We start from the raw sequence: 19,018 nt of genomic DNA on the forward strand, positions 1-19,018 counted from the left end.
GATAGATAGATAAATAAAAAGATTAAACCAGACGCTTAAATAGTATTTATAATGCTATATTAATTATTAATAGGATAATTAGGTTAAATAGTTACTTATAGTGTAATTAGCTTATAATAGCTTAATATTAGAATTAATAAAGTAAATACTAGCCTACGCTAATTATAGGTTTAATCCTAAAGTATTTTGAACACAGCATAAAAGACCATAAGTAAAAAGAGTAATATTATAAGCAGATAAACTAAAGAAATTATATGAAGAAATACGATATAAATTAGAATTTGTATAAAATAAAATAGTATAATACTATAATTATAAAAGATTAAAAGGACTAATTTTTAGGGGGGGAGACATGGTCTACTTACTTTAATAAAACATTAAAATAACGCAACTAAGTAATAAATTAGATTATAAAAAATTAGGACTATTTGCTATTAAAAAATAAATATTAATAAATAATTATGAACTTTTATTACTAAAGACTATAAGGAATTATCTTATAGTACATATTTTACTTCTTAAAAAAGCATTAGATAATACATTAGTAAAAGAAGACATTAAAGTCTTAGATAATAAAGAGTATAAAGTAAAATAAATCTTAGATATAAGGATAAAAAATAAATAACATTAATACCTTATTAAGTAAAAAAACTATAAATATAAAGAAAACATATGGGAACCTATAAAGTACTTAAAGAAGTACTAGTACCTATTAAGGCAGTTCTACTAAAAGTATTACTAAGATTAGTAAACCCTAGGTTTATAAGTAAGAAAGAAGATAATATAATATCTAGATATATGTCATCTTAGACCCTTCTAAAATCAGCGTCTAGTGAACTAAAAAAAGGAGGATAGTTTTTAGCTATATGATGCTCCTTGTGCTTAGCCTCTTCCTTTTTTATATATTTTAACTCCTTTATATTATTAATACCCTATAAGACTACTTATATTATTTTCTTAAACCATATTTTCTTTTATTTTTTAAGGTAAAGGACTTTCTCCTTCATGGCCTTTAACTTAGACTTAAGCTTAGTATGTTAATTAGTTATCTTTTAAAGCTAAGTAGGGGTAACACTTAAAATATTATATTATAAGTATTTTAAGTAAATATACTTAGAATATTATAAGGAATTAATAAGTAATACCTTATAAGAAGAAATACCCTAAAAGGAATAAGTAAAGCAAGATAGCATATTAATTAAATAAGAGAGAATAATTAAAAGAAGATTATTAGAACAAAGTAATAACTTACTTTTTAATTTACTTTTAAAAACATAGCTAGATATAATATTAAAAGGATATCATAAAGGATAAAAAAAGATAAGAAAACTTACAACTAATATAAGCAGGGGAAAAGAGCTACTTATAACATAGGATTTAAGCCTTAAGAATAAGACTATAAAAGAGGGGATATTATGTTATAACCTAGCTGTAGGCTGTAATATAGGTTGTAAAATGGGCCAACTATATGAGCTACCCCGTGGAGGGATAAGGCCTATATTAGAAAAATAATTAGAGTATATAAGGTGATTATAAGGGTTATCTTATGATTAAAATAATTACTATATAAGTTAATATGATTGCCTTACAATTAGGACGACTTATGGTTAGAAGTTACTCTTAGGAAAGAGTAACCACCTTATATATAAGAACCTTAATTTTGCTTTATAAATAGATTTTAGCTTCTTAGCTTTTAATAATAATTATTATATTAACTTAAGCTTTACTTATAACTCTTTAACTTTGATTATTTGGTTACGGTCTACGACCTATTACCAATATAACACCTAATTACTTAGATTAACCGCCCTAGTAGCTTTGCTAATATAAACTACAATTAGTTTATCCCTTGGGAACCTTAGCCGTTACACTAGGGCAAAATCCCTTACTAACTTCTTATATAAATAGATAGTTTTAGTTTTTTAAGGCCTTAAAAAAACTAAGAACTTTTAATATTAAAAACTATTATTAGATAAATTAAGCTATTACTTTAAGCTTTTTTTTAAGCTTTTATTATAAATAATAGTTTTTTATTAAAAGTATAAATTCTTTTATTTATAAGGCTTTTTTAGGTTAAAAAAATATAGCTAATAATAAAAGCCTTATCCTGGAAAAAGGCTTATACTGTTAAGTGATAAAGGCCCAGGCCAAAAGGTCCTGAAGGTCACTATCGTCAACATCATCAATATCGTTGAAAGACAAAGGCACAGGCCTGGAAAGGTCCTGAAGGTCACCGTCATCAACATTATCGACATTATCACCGATATTATCGTCACCAATATTATTATTACTAATACTATTACTAATACTATTACTATTATTATTACTATTACTTTTAATATTATTAATATTATTAATATTAATATTTTAACCTAAATAATAACTTAAAAGTAAGCTAAAAAAAAACTAATATTATATAAAAATTATAAATTATATAAAAGCTATAATTATAAAACTTAAAATAATATTTTTTATTAACTTTTTATATAAATAAATAGTTTTAGTTTCTTAAAACCTTAAGAAAAACTAAGAACCTTTAATACTAAAAACTGTTAATAGATAAATTGAGCTATTGCTCTAAGCCCTCTTTCCGAGCCCTTGTCACACCATGTTCGACAGCTGTTTGGAAGGATCCAGACTCGCCAACTGGATGTATCAGGCTTGATCTGCCATGGATCATTGGCGTTCCTCAAGCATCATCCACGACAAAGCTCGTCACATATTGACTACGATTTCGTTATGAATATCTTCTACCATGCGGCACTGGTGGCTGACGATGACTGGAGGGTGAAACGAATCCACCCGGTCCTTGACCAAGTTGGGTTGTGCTTGATGGAGCATGGTCGGGCATGGAAAAGGACCCCAACGGTATGCACCATGTGTGAATACGCTGCCGAATATGGGCTCAAGGCATATATCTCGGAGATTCTTGACGACTTGGATCCTGAGACAGCAAAGTTTGAGCGGTTTACGCCAACCATGAAGTCGTTCTACACTGACTTGCTGCGGCGGTGTCTTCAGACAGAACGAACCTCGACTGAACATGAGCGACCTTGGCTAAGCATATCCAAGACCGTCGCCTACCTCGTCGACAAGGGTGCTGATCCCAACAATCAGCTGATAGGGAGAGAGCATGTTGCAAATACTACATGGAGTGCGTTTCTGCGTGACTTCGAGGACCGCCTCCGTCATGGCGACCAAGTCATCTTTGATATCTGCTGTGCACTAATCTCCGCTGGAGCTCCTCTTGATGCACCTTTCGGTAACTCGGAATTTCTAAGGGAAGCCAAGCGCTCGTTTTCCCAAGGCCAAATTACAGAGCTGTTAAATGCCGCCAGGAGGACCCGGAAGTAGATATGATGGCCCTTTCTGCGACGCTCTCGATATTTGCAAGCCGTTGATAGACGGCGGATTAGGGCTAATTGTCGCAGCCACATACTCTACAGTGAGCTAGCGAGCATTTCGCTCCAAGGTACTTGCTTTCTTTTTCACTCTTTATGGCTGCGTTTGCTTCAAAACGACAACACTCTAGATGCGCTGCAACCTCCAAAAGTAGTTGAAGATGCTATGGCTCTCACGAATGATGTTGGTCACTCGTATCTCTGGGTAGATGCCCTCTGTATTGAACAAGACGACGATCCTCAACAAAAGCAGCAGCAGCTTCGAATCATGGACAAAATATATCAAGGAGCCTACGACATCCTCGTTGCTTGGACAGCTACGAGCTGTACCAGCCCCTTGCCTGGTGTTGGAAACACCATCTACGGCCCCAGGGCATCATTCGCGTGGTCGACATGCGACCGGCAAGGGAACATGGGCCGGTAGTATTGGAGAATAGGCTCCCCGAAGATGTCGAGTTTCGCAACAATACACCGGGATTTGTTGCTATAATACTCGAGCTTGGACTTTGCAAGGGCGACTGCTTTCAAAGCAATGCCTTGTCTTTCACCATTGAGAATTGCTGAGCCTGATGGGACTAAGCACTCGAGTCCACTTCTTGTAGGTGTCAACTCTCTAGGAGGTGTCGACGGCCGTGCGATTCAGGTCATGAATCTGAAGCAAGAGGCAACACATTGCCAACGACAACGGTCCCACGCGAGAACACTTGTGAGGTTTCAGAAGACAGCCCTTTATTTCCCGGGACCATGTCTGTTTTTAATCACCATCCAAAGCACGGCCACAAAATGTTTTGTACAGCCGCCCACTTCGTCCAGACTGACCTCATGAATCCATGCCGAGCCAGACCGCATCTCGAATCAATGCCAAAGTTCTCTTTCCAGGGCCATTTAGGTAGCCATTCCCTACTAGGGCAACTTTAAGGAGGAACTCACCGATGCAGCCTGGCGGCAGCAGCCGATCCAGGTGAGCACCCCGACGCCTTTGCACATGCCGACAACCTCCTCGGGGCTCGATGCTGCGTGTTTTGGGTGAACCCCAAAAGACGGCTCTACTATTCCAGGCAAGGAACAAAGTTTTCATGTGACAATATGAATCCTTTTGGTGTGCCGGTGCTGCCAGATGTAAATACATAATACATGGCTACGGAAGCGGATAATAACTGGCTCTGCATCGGCCTCGTCAGAGTAGCAGCCGACTCAAGCTCAGCAACGGTTTACGGTCGTGTGAAGATACAAGAAAACACGGGTCAGGGCCGTATAGCAATTGCCTTATTCCAAGGTTACGGTCATAATATTCAATGCATCTATTGCTAAATCGCATGTACTAGCCTAGACACTGCCTACCATTAATCGGCCGAGTTTAAACTCCAGTGGTACATATTCCCGGAGAACTCCGTACAATGATTAAGGCTTTTATCCTACCATGTAGCGAAATTCCACTCCAAGTCTTACTTGGACCAGGATCTTTCAAGAGGTAATTACCACTCTAGAAGCATATATATAAGCAAGATATTAATATAATAATGAAATAAGCTGCGTATATTAAAAGGTAGTAACTTACTTTAAGTTAGAATTTAGCCCTGGAATTAGCAATAAATATTATTCGGTTTATAAATAAATAGCTAAGCCCAGACGCATTGTTTCATATAGTCTTCTAAGGGGCAATAGGTCCCAACACAAGCGCGCCCACGCTGGAGAGCTTCTTTGCAGTTAGGCCTTATTGCATTCTCACTGAAACTCCTGGAGCAATCGCATCCCCTCGCCTCAGCCAGAGTCGACTCCTTAATCGGCCCAGCAATAGCCAGGCCGACTAGGCTTACAAGGCCGAGAAGCAAGGGAGAGGACTTCATATTCGTGTATATAGCGATAAGAAAAGTTGATAAAAGCTGATTGCTATTTTGGAGATAAAATAGAAAGAAAATAAAAGTAGCTAGTAGCAAGCAAATATTCTAATAGCTTACTTTTCGTAGGGGGATTATTGCTTTTAAATATATTTAATAATTCGTATAATACTACTAAGTTTAATGCATTTCGGTTTTATATAACTAGAAACGTGCTTAAATTATACGCCAAGATAAAACCTGACTCGCGTAGGTTAATAATAATAATAGAGGCTAGTAACCAATTAAATTATAAAAAAAAATAGTAAACAAGAAAAGCACAACTTACTATAAAATCTAGTAAATTATTTTATTAAAAAACACGTGTCGGTATAATTACTCGAGCTGTATAGATATTTTATAGGGAAAAGAGGCTTCTACTAGCCTCCGTGTACCTTGTAAGCCAAGTTATGCTATCAACTATCAGCATTACGCATAATATTTGTTGACAAGGTTGCCTTGCCGGCGCGATTGGCGGGAAAGTAGCTTGAGCGTGGAAAATCCAACGCTTACAAAGCACGTATACAAGGTTAGAAATAAAATATCCTATACTAGGTTATATAATATACTTAAAACTATATAATATACTACGCGTTAAGTAGGGCACGCGCTTACATGTTATTTCCTTATATATATAATAAATTATATCTCTTTAGCTGCCTAATAGCTTGCAAGACCTCTTCTGCTACATAATTTTCTTAGGTAAGCGGGTCTCCACGGGCTATTAGGCGGCTAAATAGATACAAGTATCCGCACAGCTCTATGCATTACAATGCCATTACTCGTGCAAATTCATGCCCCCCTTATCCTGTAGGCCTTGCAGAGGCAACTGGCAAGGCTCTTGCATGAGTAGCAGATCCAATTCTATATTGCCATGCTACCAGACTGGTTATGTGACAAGGGCTAAAGGCTTGGAGCAGCATGACTCGATTCATCGAATAACAGCACTGAGTCTTTGGCATCAAAGGTCCTTGGGTTTCTTGAAGGCCTTGGTGACCAAAACCTCTTGCAATACAAGAAGTCAGGGAGGGACTTTGCCCTTGATCCCGTGACCGCAGCCCTCGTGTAACCTTCGTGTGACAGGTTACTTGAAAATAATGCCATACAAGCCCGTGATGTACCAGCCACCTACTGCTTCTTCCGTGACCGTGAGCACGACTTATTCCGTTTGGCCACAGGCCAGTCACCTGTGTCCAAGGACAGTTCATCAGCAGAAGTATCGGAATAATAGGAGCGTGATTTGTGTGAATGGCGTCTCAAGGGCGTTTCCTGGCAAGTAGTAATAGTATCCTTACCAGACCCTTTATCCGCTAAATTAAGGCCTAAACTACTGGTTATGAACAGCGCCACTTATCTTACCCTTTTATTTACTTACTAAATAGTATTATCTTTTTATTATTTTACTTAGTTTTTAATATTATAAAATATAAAAGTACCTTAATAAAATATATTAATATTATTAATAAAACCTTATATTTTAATTTATATTATTATAAATCTAGGCTTTTTTTTAATATATATAATAATATTAAATAATTAATATATATTTTAAGCTAGCTTTTATAATATATTAATAAGATTATATATATTTTATTATTATATTTAGGTTTTAACTAATTATATAATTATAAACTAAGTATACCTTTTACTTTTAAAGCGCTATTATAATATAATTACTATAAACTAACTAATATAATTCTATTAAGGCCTTTAATTTTAAGGAAAAAATTTACTAGAATTAAAAAATTACTTTAAGATAAAAGGTTAATTTTATTACTTAGCTTTTTACGAACTCTAATATTAAGTTATTTAGGTTATATATTATAATATAAGTTAAGTATACCTAAAATAATTAAGTTATTAGTTAAATTATCTAGGTTTATAAATAAAATATTTTTAGTAATATATTTATTATTTATAATTATTCCTTTAATTATAGGTATAATATTTACTTTAACTTTATACTTTTTAAATATATAAGTATTTACTTTTTTAAACCTTTTAAAATTATTATTAAAAAATTAAAATAGGAATAAAAATAGCTAAAATTAAATTATAATATATAATATATTCTCTAAGTTTTTAGGCTCTAATAGTAATATACTATCTAGATATTTATAGTTATCTAGGAATATATTATAATTAATAAAATATTATAAAAATATATAATTATATAAACTAGTATTTCTTATACTTATAATATTAGAAGTTAAGTTAATCTTAAATAAGAATTAGCTTATTTTATTAATAGTTAACTGTAAACCTCTCTTTTAACGCCTAAAGCTTAATTAACTAGAGCTTATGTTGCCGCCTAAGGCTATTGAGATTTGGAACTAGATTGCTCTTAGCTGTTATGGACTCGAGCTGGAGGCTCGGGTCTAGGTAGGATCCTAAGCGGAGCCGGCCCGGACCTGGTACAGATAAACTTTAGGCTACTAAAAACCTTAAGGTCTAGGTAAGACCCTAAGTAGAGCTAAACTGGACCTGGTACAAATAAACTCTAAACTAAGATAGGGTATATTAGGAAGGATAAGGAGAAGATAAAACCTTTTCTTTTTTCTTTTTTTTTTAAGTTTATTCTTATTATTTAGTGACGTATATATGCAGCCGCAGGTATAGCCAGTCTATTATATTAGCATCAAATTACATATCAATTAATATTAATTAATATCAAGCCGTACTAACACCTCTTATCACGGAAAGATCTGGGCTGCCTTATCTTATAAAACGCTTAAAAGTTAATATTTATTAAGGCAAAAAAGGTGTTTATATATAATTAAGAGAATAACTATTTAGTTAATTTTACTGATCTAGTTCCCTTAATATATTATAAGTAAGGGGAATTATTAAGAGATTATCCTAGAATTTAGGAGGCGGGAAATAGGAATAGCCGTCGCGTTTTTGCTTCTTTAAAAGGCGGCGGTCCTTTGTGATTTTATTTAAAGCAGCGCCGCGTTTCTGCCCTTTTGTGTCTCGACGCTGCTGGCTTTGTAACGCTGGCATTATTAAATGGCCAACACATGAGCTTGATGACGGAGGACCTCTCCTTTTTATGCAGTTGTAAGGTCGAGCTGGCGGTTCCAGACATAAGGTGACGTCGCTACATCACCTGCTAATTAGCAGAGATACGCGGCGCTTAGTAAGACTGTTAACGCGTCCCACCAGACCATTGTAACATTAACGGGAAGCTCACAGCCTGTAGGAAGCATATTATGCTCAACCTTTAACACGACCAGGCGCTCTTAGCTTGCACATACCACGTACACGCACAATCATGTCTGGTCAACAGGTGTCACAAGAACAATGTAGCTCGCTCCTTAAGGTGACTGAAACCACTGGAGGTGGTTGGTTCAGTCTCGCGCTAAAAAGTGGTCCTTAATGCATAAGTCATCAAGGTCCTGACTCCTGCGCCACGTACTAGCTATTTTTATTATTACTATTATTTTCTTATTATAATAAGTATATTTAAATATAAATAAGTATATTTAAATATAAATAAGTATATTTAAATATAAATAAGTATATTTAAATATAAATAAGTATATTTAAATATAAATAAGTATATTTAAATATAAATAAGTAATAAAAGAATAAGCGTACCTAGGAAAAAAGTCTGGTAAGCCTGCCAAGCAATTTACCTCCAAGGCTCTACCGCAGTCTCTGCCTAAGTCAATCAATATTAAACCAGACCACATGACCGCATTCAACATGGCATCGGGAGGACGTAATCTAGGCGACGAATTTCTTCGCTGGAAACCTGTTCCAGATCCTTGCCGTCCAGACTTTCCCTACCACCGCGGGCTCAACCTGTCTGTCCGTCCACACAGACGTCCGCCGCCTTTTAGCATCACAGACTACTCGAAAGGACCGGAACGTCGGGAATCTCGGCCAGGAGCTCTCCGATAGCCGACTCAGAGTGGCCGGTGTCTCCAGCACCCACCCGCGAACACATTGCCCGACATCGACTCAAGTGAGCATCAGCTCTACATCATTGAGGAAATCGCTTGTCAAGATGGAAGAGGCCCTTAACTAGTACGGTGTTGTCTTGATGAACGAGATGGTCAAATTTACGCCGCCAAGATATATGATGCTCTTTATTACTCATGTACTGATGAAAAATTTGGTACACCAGTGGATGTTACATGGTTGGCCGATCAACATTAGAGTCGCGAATACGCTGCATACGAGGAGCTGAGCGAAGCCAAAAGTCGATGGTATTCTAGTGCCCAAGCATTACGGTTCCTGGACCTTCAACATGGCTGTGCAGAACTCTCAGCACCTGCGACCGGTATGCATGATTCTTATGGAATGCATCCGGGCTGTAGCATGTAGTTTCTAATCGATTGCCAAAAACTCAATTACTTTTCCCCCGAGCAGCGCCTCTGCATACTCGCCAAGGCTTTGGAGGTCGAATGCAAGATTAATTTCCGTGGTGTGAGGCATGGAGATTTTGCTCCTAGAAATATTATACTAGAGTATACGGGCGCTGCTGTTCAAAATTATCGGGTTATGCTGGTTGACTTTAATTCTTCTGCAACCTTTAGCCGACCCAACTGCAATTATACAAGGCAAGAGACGACACGCCCAATCAGCCCTCGTTATCGTTTTTGGGGCCCATGCCCAAACGAATTCCTGCCATGGGTTCCTTGACCACATTGTTCATGACCGGCAGCTTTCAAAGGGTGGTTGAAGAGTCGGTGGGAGCATTCTGAAGAGTTTGCGGACCGTACAGAGGAATACATCAGGTCCCTTGACTATGACGAGGCAGTTGAAATGGTCCGGCCCCAGCCAGACGCCGACCATGTCCGTTCTGCAAGGCTTCCAGTTGCTAATGGGGACACGTCGTTGGTGTATATGACAAGCACCACCTGGGCGAATACCAGAATACGGAGCATTGAACAGCGGAACTATTAACGCCTTTACAGAACAGACCCGTATAATAACCCGAACCTATAAAGGGCTACAGGAATCATAACGTGTTAAGGCCCGTCAATACCAGAAAAAGCAAATATCGCGCCTAACAGCCTCGTATCGACACCTTGTTGGTCAAACATCGTTACGTGACATGGCAAATGTCTCACTCAGATGCCACCTCAGCCTCACTACCGCAAATTTGCACTCGGCGTTGTCATTCTGAATGCCGAGACAAAGAGCCTGATAGTGTTGCGACTGTGACGCCACTGGCGGCCTTGCGAGTGTGAGGTGGCTATCTCATTGGTGTTCTCATGATTACGCATGTGACAAGTCGCTGGGGGAACGTGAAATGGGTGGTAACGAGGCATCTTGCAGAAAAGAGCAGCCCCAATCAGTGGTTCTACTCTATTTTTGTGATCGAATGGCTGCATTCAGGCATGGAACATGGGATGAGATGGCTACTCTGGCGCAAAGAGAGCCCGAGCCAAAAAGCAGTTGAGATCCAAGCCTTCCGTTTCTTTCTGGTACCTCATACGCTGCCCTCATGAGAAGAGGTTCAAATTATTGCAAACCGCTTCCCATGTCATCAACATTGGAAACATGGAAGATCAGTACAGTGAACATGAACGTCGTCTTCGTCATCCTCCGCGGCCGGATTCAGACGATACCCCACGGGCAATTTCGAAAGTCTCCAGAGATGGCTTCTATCCTCTTCATAACTAGGAGTCGGAGGAATCGCTTTCCCTGGCCCAGGGAGACCACACGCCCTTCAGTGTACTACCCGTCGCCGTTACTGTAACTGAGCTACAAGGTCAGGGTCAACCCGTTCATTCCGACGCCAACGGCTCCCCCGAACGAGAGCCCTTCCTGAGGCCTTTGGACAGCCAAAACTCGGAGTCGGAGTTGCAGACTCGTCTTGAAAACTCCCCCGGGGCAAAGTTCATGGCTGCCCTATCAAGCTCGCCGAGGGTTGAACACAAAGACCATATATTGCTACAATCTCTCACACTGGACGAGGAAGCTCCACCGAAACCTACTCGTCCAAAGGTCAAACCGTTTTGGAAAGTATGGATATTGGAGATGGCCTGCATTTTGCTTAGCTTCTCTGCCTTCATTTGTAGGTCATGTTTCAAGTTCTAGATGCGCGCAGGATTCCAAGCACTAATGCACTCATTCCCTTGTCTCAGTAATCGTCATGGTACTCTCTAAATTCGACCAGCAGAGTGTGCCGGATTTGCCATTAAAGGTCACGCTGAACACGATGCTCTCCTTTTTAGTCACACTGGCGAAGGCGGCCTTTATGTTTCCCGTCTCAATAGCCATCAGCCGGGCGCAATGGAGCTGGCTTCTCCAGGAGAGGCCTCTCTACGACTTCCACGTCTTCGACCAGGCCAGTAGGGGAACCTGGGGCTCCCTGGTCCTGTTATGGCGAATCCGCTGCCGCCACTTTATCGCACTTGGGGCGATTCTCATGGTCGTGAGCACCCTGACGTCTCCAGTTACGCAGCTGGCTATCAATTACGCCGTGCGAGACGTGGTGGCTTCAGGGGAGGCTAATACCTTCGCTGTCCGCACCATCATGTCGCCACAAGACCTCGTTGGCTTGGCGACGCAAGGGTCTGTGTCAATAACTACCTTAGGGGGCAGTGAGGGCATGAAGGGATATGCAGGCCCAGGTCCTACGCTTGGAGCGTTTTGCTCGACTGGAAATTGCACCTTCGATAGGTACCAGTCATTGGGCATCTGCATGGAGATGGTAAACATATCGTCGCAACTTCACATCCAAGAGTTCCAGGATCCAGAGCCATCGCAGAGGGCCTTGTTTGGTATTCCCAACGACTTTGACATATTCCCGGGGGAGAAGATATGGAAGGCATCCCTGCCTGGCGATTACGACTTGATTCACCAAGGTAAGTTGGCATTGATTACGGAAATACTGAATGGACATGACAGCTTCGGGTTTCAAAATAACGAGACCCTATTGCGGACCAGAATTGCGTCCTTTGTGCTCATCTATACTGTTCCAGTGATTCACAACATGCCGTCGGACGTCGATGACGCCGCTTACTTGGACTTGGAGTGGTCGGCAAAGTACATGGCTGGTATTCCCGAGATACAGCATCAGGCTTTGGAGGTTCTATTCTACCTCTGTGTTCAGTCCTATGAGACAAGTTTCCGCAAGGGCGCGGAGACGACTAGCATGGTCGGCTCGCTAGTCAAGCCGCTTGAGCAAGAAACCCATTTCTTCCTGGATATGAATTGCACATCTCAGTTGCATAACAAAACACAGAGTTGCGAGAGTACCAAGTCTCGATGGAACGACACGATTCGACTTGAGAGTCCAGTCAAGGCCCTCAGAGGGCTTAATTCATCAGAAGGAGGTTTCAGCGCTAATTATCGCTCTATGGAAGACATGGCGCAGGAGATGAAACGGGGCCTTACAGGCGCCGCCGAGCTCCTGTACCATCCTCGCTACTTTCCAGACCCAGGTATAGGGGGCAGGGGAGGTGATTTCGTAGAAAACAACCTCGCAAGTGTCCTCTTTGACCCCATCACCATGATGAACCAAACCCGCCGCAATACTTTCCTGCAAAATCTTTATATGAACTTTGCTACCACTTTGTCGTCGACGTAAGCCAGACTAGATGTCCGCAGTTTAAAGCCCTGACACTAATCCTCTACTTCTAAACACTAGACTGCGAGCTGCTACGCCTAGAAGGTTCACGAAAAACGCCTACAATGTTACTGGTGAAGCCTGGAAGGAAGAATCCTACGTTTACATTACTTGGGGATGGATCTCGTTCCTCGCCATTGAGCTTATAACTGCGGCTGGCTTCCTAACTCTTTTAATTGTTACCGAAGGCCGCCTTACTAGTAGCCAGGTATCAAGTCCAGAGGACCGTCTTGTATTCCAGGATATCAAAGACTCATCCTTGGCAATGCTTGTTGCTCTTAACAAGGAGTGTCATGCTGCAGCGGGCGGTGGGCTTCAACCTATGGATGAGCTGAAAAAGACCGCAAGAAGTCTGCGGGTGAAGCTCAAGGGAAATCAAGTTGTACCCCAAGATGGTACCGCTGAAACGCAATCTAGGGGTGATGAGCAGTCAGAGCCGAGTCTAAAAGGATGAAGATGGTTCGACACTTTGGTCAAGGGCTGCTACTAATAAACACGAGGCCTGTGTTGAGCTATTACTTGAGAGATATTCTAATGTTCATTCGAAGAATGAAAATGGTCAGACGGTACTGTTCATCGTAGCCCTCTTGTAACCCGTGTGATAGTAGATTGGCAGGACTTTGGCTTTAGTGCTAGTGAATTTATTATATATATATATATATATTATCTGGACTACCATCTATTTCTCGGAAACCAGTACCCGACGAGCCGTCCCCTGCCGTAGCATAGCACAGCCTTATATGACTCGCTGCACAAAATAAAGTGTCGGCAGTTTACAATTACGTATGTATTGATGCTTTACCTGGCGTCTGGATCGTACCGACGCCGAAAAAGATACAAGGTGAGGAGCTTTCCGGAATTTCCGGCATGTACACCCTCTGTAGCCAAGACGCGTGAAACTCGAAACGGGGCGACGAAGTTCATGCATAATAGCCGAGAGAAGCTTGGCATGACCCGACTTATCGGGCTTTTAGGCAGCTAGGGTAGTTTATTTTTGGGTATAAACTCGGCAGACAAATTTCCCTGCAGAAACTTTACCATCTTGGCATGAGACGAGTGAGCTTTGCGGGCGCGTTGAGTAATGATGACAAAGCTCTACTGTAGCATGACATGGCAACATGCACCTGTTTGGTCTACTTGCTAGAATGGCGGTTCTGACTCCGGTAGGGTTATCCAAGGTAATTGAAAACACCGAACGCGCATTGCGCATAACATATTCGCGTCTTCTGTTACCCATGGGCCATGTCGTCCGGACCAACGTGGCTCATGAGTCGTGACCCATGCGCCCGCAGGCTTTAAAGCCCCATCGTTGACTGCCAAGTGTGCGCTATTATCTAATACCGCGCGCGTCATGTCCTGTCTGGTCTGGTGTGATGTTTTCGTTGTTGGTGCCTGAGCCGCGTCTTTGGCAGCCGTGCGAAGCGACCGGCCAGAGTATCCGCGAACAGAGTTATTTGATAATACGATACGATACAATACAATACAATACAATAAAAGACTGGCCAAGAGAATGCAATTTCATCAAGGATGTACCGAGCTGCCGAACTATAGGATCTACCCGGCTACGGAGTGGTTCCTTGCTTCGGCAATTATTCCCGAATTAAAGTTGGCAATTGATAGGCACGCCACATCGAATTGATATAGGGACGCCGCACTTTCCCATTCGCGGATGCCCCATATGTGTTGGTGTAATGCATACCGGGATCTGCAAATGTGGCCGCTGATGATGCATGAGTCCGTGAAATCTCGGTTACTGCATGGTACGAGAACTCCAGACTTGATGCATGGGCATCCTTGATGGCTTCGTGTCGCCTCGTGTGCGTCACCTGCTGAATGAGGAAGGTGCACGTTGTTTATTACGAACTAGGCCGGCGATGCGTCCCAACTTGATTTCCTCCCGCGGCAGCGCACATTGAATGTCTCAACGTCCAGCACTTGGCCGGCCCTGCTGTTGCAAAACGATAATTGCTAAATCAATTGATGTCTTGGAGCGAACCGTTGACCGGTTAGTTAGTAGCTGACCTGCCGGGAGAGTTCCCCCTACATTTCGCCCCTGGCCATGTACGCAACGCCGCGTTTCTGGACAAGGACCCCCGGATGATGCGCGCTGCCTTGTGCCTGGGAAGCCGGCTATGGTTCATCGTGTGCTCAAGGTTTCCTCTCCCAATACCCCGGTAGCTGGGGCGTGGACGGACAAGGCCGGGGACATGGCAAACGCTAGAGAGTCTTGTATCACCGTCATGCATCACTTTGACTACACCAAGATACCCCGGTTTTGATGTTTCATTGCCGGCAGCCTCTAGTGCAAACCGTCTCCTCGGTACCGAGTAGAGGGGCCCAAAATAACCCAGTTGAGGGCTGACTGGATAATGCGTCGACCGGCGGTGGTCTGATGTAGAAACCTTGCAAAGCCTCATTTTTGGGGTCAAGGGGAATCGTTAGCGTGCTTCTGGAAGCCTAGATACGGACAAAACAGCGACAAGAGCTGGCTCAGCCTCTTTGCATTATAATGCCGTGTGGTGCAATGCCATCAGTTCATCCGTCGGGCCATCAAGCCACCCCCGTGCATCAACAACTTTATTTCGGCCGTATGATGGCATCTTGGCTCAACTCTACCAATACTCGTACGGGCTCTCTCTGTTCATGCAAGATAGCACCAAGTCGCTCTTACGCTCTATCGAACTGCCAGTTGAGGCATTCGGCTTTTCGAATCACAATCATGCGGTCCATGTCCATGTCGTATCCTGGGCAGCGGCCTGTTGCAAGCTACCAGACTGCATCGTGGAAGTGCCATCAAGGTTTTTGGAATACTTGCCGAATAGTCATCTCATAATGTAGAGTTCTTCATGCTTTTGCTCGACAACTAAATCTATAAAGTAGCCACGACGAACCCGACGAGAGGGCAGAAAATCCTCCTCTCCCCATCTCATCACAGCCACGCTTTCAAGTCACATCTTGACTACTTGACCGCACTCTTTAACAAGTCAACAATCACATCCCTTTCTTCCCCTCTCAAAAAAATAAAACAAAAATGAAGCTTTCTGTGACACTCGCCACCACCCTCGTCGGTCTCGCTGCAGCCGCGCCTCAGAACGACCCTGTCCCCGAGGAGCTAGCGGCCAAAGTAGAAGAGGTCTTGAGGCAGGTAGAAGTCAAAAACAAGGAAGCCGACAACGGGGGAATAGGAGGCACCATCAACGATGTGGTCAAACAAATTGTCCCCCAAGCGGCCGGCAACCTATACCCCCCAATTGGGCAGGGAGCCAGCATCGTGGCCCTTCTCGCAACGTCAGAGTATAAATTCGACGAAGCAAACGGCAAGGAGTGGCTCAAGAACCTAGGCGGCCTAGCACTTTCGTTTCTCCCTAAAGTCGCTACTCTCGGCAATCTGCCCGGCTTCATCGGCATGATAAAGACCATTGCCACTGGTATCGAGGCAGCTCAGTTCCCCGAACTTACGGCCAAACGAGCCGCAGCAGCAAAATGCTTTGCGGACAATAGCCAAAAGACATACAACGATGTTTGCGCCAACTGCAAACCAGAGCTGGCCATGTCGCTGCTCGCCCGACTAAACAAATGCACCGACGAGAACGTCGTCAGCCGAAACGCCTACGAGGACAACAAGTTTGCCCAGAGCTTCTGCGGCACCGTCCTGTGCTCCGGCCACAAGGAAGGAGACATTGACAACATCATCAAGCAGGGCTTCCGGTACGATCCCGTCCGCGCCTTCTGGTGCAAGGAGAAGGAGGAGATTATTGGCATGATTATGAGCCCCTGGATCGGCCAGCCGCTGCTGGAAAATTACCACAAGCTCGACCACGAGGACTTGAGGGAGGCTCTGACGGAGCCGTGCCAGCAGCTTTTCAAGGTGCAGGGCTTGCAGATTGACGGCGTGTGCCCGACGAGGGCTGAGTTTGATGAGGCGAACACGCGGTCTGTTCCGCAGAGCTTCTGCGCGCCCGGGAAGAAGATTACCCCCCAGTCGTGAGTCTGACGCTCGAGCCTGGCGAAGAGCTTGATCTTGGGTCGGTTGCTGCCGACTTTTGTGCAATGGATGCCATGTGTGATTTCGAAAACGTGGCTGTTGGGATAGTCTTTTCCGCCGATGGGATCTCGGGTAGCGAGTAGTTGCATGTATTTAGCTTGTATAGAGTCTGTTGGAATTTTTTTGTATCAATATACACAGTCATTACTGCGCGCAATATTTGAAATGATATATAGTTGAATGGTGAACTAGTTGAACCTAGAAAAGTATGCGGAATTGCAAACATCTTAGCGTGCCTTGTACTCGGAATTACACTGTCTTATATAAAGCTTGTAATAGTAATAAGCAGATTTTATAATATTAACGCTTTTATTAATGTGTTATTACCCGCTATTCAACGTCTAGATAAATTCATAACTGTCCTCATAAACAAGATTTACCTCCTCTCTAGGCTTCCGGGCACTTTTCGCCCGTCCAGTCATAAAATCCACCTGTGACACGAGCGTCGGAAAATCTATTTGATGTCAATCTTGCACACTTAATCCGAGGCCCGTCTTGGCGCATACCGAAGCCATCCTGGGTGCAGCAATCGAGTCCCCCCCATATCAAAGAAGGAGTAGTGGGGATGGATTTTCCCATCAAAACAGAGTACACATTTCCAAATCGATGTAAACTCGTCCATGATTGGTGTGATGGCCAGAGCGGGCGGTCGACTTTACGACGACGACGAGGGCTAGCCTGGTTGCAGCGGCACCAAGCAATGGCTTTGGATGGTCTTGGCCGGGGGATACAATCGAGAAACAGATCAAACGCTTGCCTCTGGATCATTGTTGAATAGTCTTAGTATGCCAACGAACAAGTCCATGAAGGCCTCGGCCTCGCTTGTTTCCATCGTCTCTTCCGAGTACCGCAAGACGCGCCGTGCCAACTACACTCGGCCATGCCGTTAACCAGCATGCACCGCTCTGCAGCAACCCCCCTCCGTACACGGCGCTTCCGAGCTTTCTCAAACCTGCTGAGCCGGGGAGTATTTGGTCCTCGTCCCCCTGGCTTGGAATGCTCTGAAATTGGAACATGGAGTGGAAGCCTGCGGCACTTGGCCAGGGGTACTGGGCGGCAATGCGGTTGAATGGCGTTGCTTCAAACGGAATAGTATCAATACCTTGATGGTATGCGTCCTTGAGAAGACTGCCAAAACATTGGTTTGCATCAAGGCGGACTCGAAAAGCAATCACATTCAGAGACGGTCCCACCACCTCTTGCGCGCCTTGGAAAGCAGCATACCGCCCAGAGACTAGATTGCCAAAGGTAATATCACAAGTCTGCGATATTTGGGACAGGGTAATTGCCCATGCGACTTTGAGCATCACAGGGTAGCTGATGGTTGCGGAATGCTTGAAAGCAAATGCAATAGTGCGCCTTGAGCCCCGAGACATGACGGGCCGAGCATTGCTCAATGCTCGTGAGGGCAGAACCCTCGAGTTTCTCTCGCCAAAAGCAATCGGCCTCATCGTTGCACTGCTGGATGGTGTGCTTGATGGCATTCCTGGCTGACGAGATGAAAACTTGTTCGGAGGATGGGATGGCGCAGCGCAACAGCGGCGCAAGCTTGTTAAACCGCGGGAATCGGCGATGTGCCAACGTCGATGAAGAACCAGCAGTAATAGGCGCGGCACCGTTTTTGGAACTCGACCAGGAAACAGAGCTGCATGTGCGACGCAGGTATACGTCTTCGATTCCAGTCTCCATGGCCAAGGCTGGCGGCATCTCTCTCTCGTTGGCAGCTCCCATGACACCATTCATGTCTTGGTCCCTTGACATGGAGCCATCGCGCGCCTAGATGTATCCAGGGTTTTTGATAGAGATGACGCTTGCCATGTTTCTCAACGTCTCGGCTCCAAAAATGTCCTGCGCAGTAACCTGTGAGCCCTTGGCCTCGAGCAAAGAGATGAGCCTGGTGGTTGTGAGGGAGTCGCCGCCTACGGCAAAGAAGTCGTCGTGCAGTTCATATGTAACGCCGTCTTGCCTGTTCAGAACCTGCTTCCAAGCGTCTTAAGGACCTCCTCTGCCCTAGTATTCATCTCCATCTTATGACTGCTGCCATCTGCTTCAGTGGTCTGTAGATACTCCATCATCTTGGCTGGGGCTTGGGCCTCGGCGGCTGACA

General features: G+C 43.3%; 5 protein-coding genes across 5 annotated transcripts; 4 read left to right on the forward strand and 1 right to left on the reverse strand.

The window, feature by feature from the left end:
- Positions 1 to 2,877: 2,877 nt before the first annotated feature.
- G6M90_00g080140 (uncharacterized protein) lies at positions 2,878 to 3,354 on the forward strand (the record flags this gene model as incomplete). The annotated part of the gene is made up of 1 exon (XM_014684026.1): positions 2,878 to 3,354. One exon carries the CDS (start codon positions 2,878 to 2,880, stop codon positions 3,352 to 3,354), a length of 477 nt encoding a protein of 158 aa, XP_014539512.1.
- A 213-nt stretch (positions 3,355 to 3,567) lies between these two features.
- On the forward strand, positions 3,568 to 3,825 carry G6M90_00g080150 (uncharacterized protein; the record flags this gene model as incomplete). The annotated part of the gene is made up of 1 exon (XM_066131148.1): positions 3,568 to 3,825. The coding sequence occupies one exon, from the start codon at positions 3,568 to 3,570 to the stop codon at positions 3,823 to 3,825; it is 258 nt and encodes an 85-aa protein (XP_065986975.1).
- Positions 3,826 to 9,533: 5,708 nt separating this feature from the next.
- Positions 9,534 to 13,320, forward strand: G6M90_00g080160 (uncharacterized protein; the record flags this gene model as incomplete). Its single annotated transcript, XM_014684025.2, has 5 exons — positions 9,534 to 9,566; positions 10,916 to 11,309; positions 11,380 to 12,102; positions 12,220 to 12,823; positions 12,888 to 13,320. 5 exons carry the CDS (start codon positions 9,534 to 9,536, stop codon positions 13,318 to 13,320), a joined length of 2,187 nt encoding a protein of 728 aa, XP_014539511.2.
- A 2,577-nt stretch (positions 13,321 to 15,897) lies between these two features.
- G6M90_00g080170 (uncharacterized protein) lies at positions 15,898 to 16,854 on the forward strand (the record flags this gene model as incomplete). Its single annotated transcript, XM_014684024.1, has 1 exon — positions 15,898 to 16,854. One exon carries the CDS (start codon positions 15,898 to 15,900, stop codon positions 16,852 to 16,854), a length of 957 nt encoding a protein of 318 aa, XP_014539510.1.
- A 1,311-nt stretch (positions 16,855 to 18,165) lies between these two features.
- Positions 18,166 to 18,654, reverse strand: G6M90_00g080180 (uncharacterized protein; the record flags this gene model as incomplete). The annotated part of the gene is made up of 1 exon (XM_066131149.1): positions 18,166 to 18,654. The coding sequence occupies one exon, from the start codon at positions 18,652 to 18,654 to the stop codon at positions 18,166 to 18,168; it is 489 nt and encodes a 162-aa protein (XP_065987133.1).
- Between the last annotated feature and the right edge of the window lie 364 nt (positions 18,655 to 19,018).

Source organism: Metarhizium brunneum, chromosome 4, assembly GCF_013426205.1.
Source record: "Metarhizium brunneum chromosome 4, complete sequence".
Classification (NCBI taxonomy): domain Eukaryota; kingdom Fungi; phylum Ascomycota; class Sordariomycetes; order Hypocreales; family Clavicipitaceae; genus Metarhizium; species Metarhizium brunneum.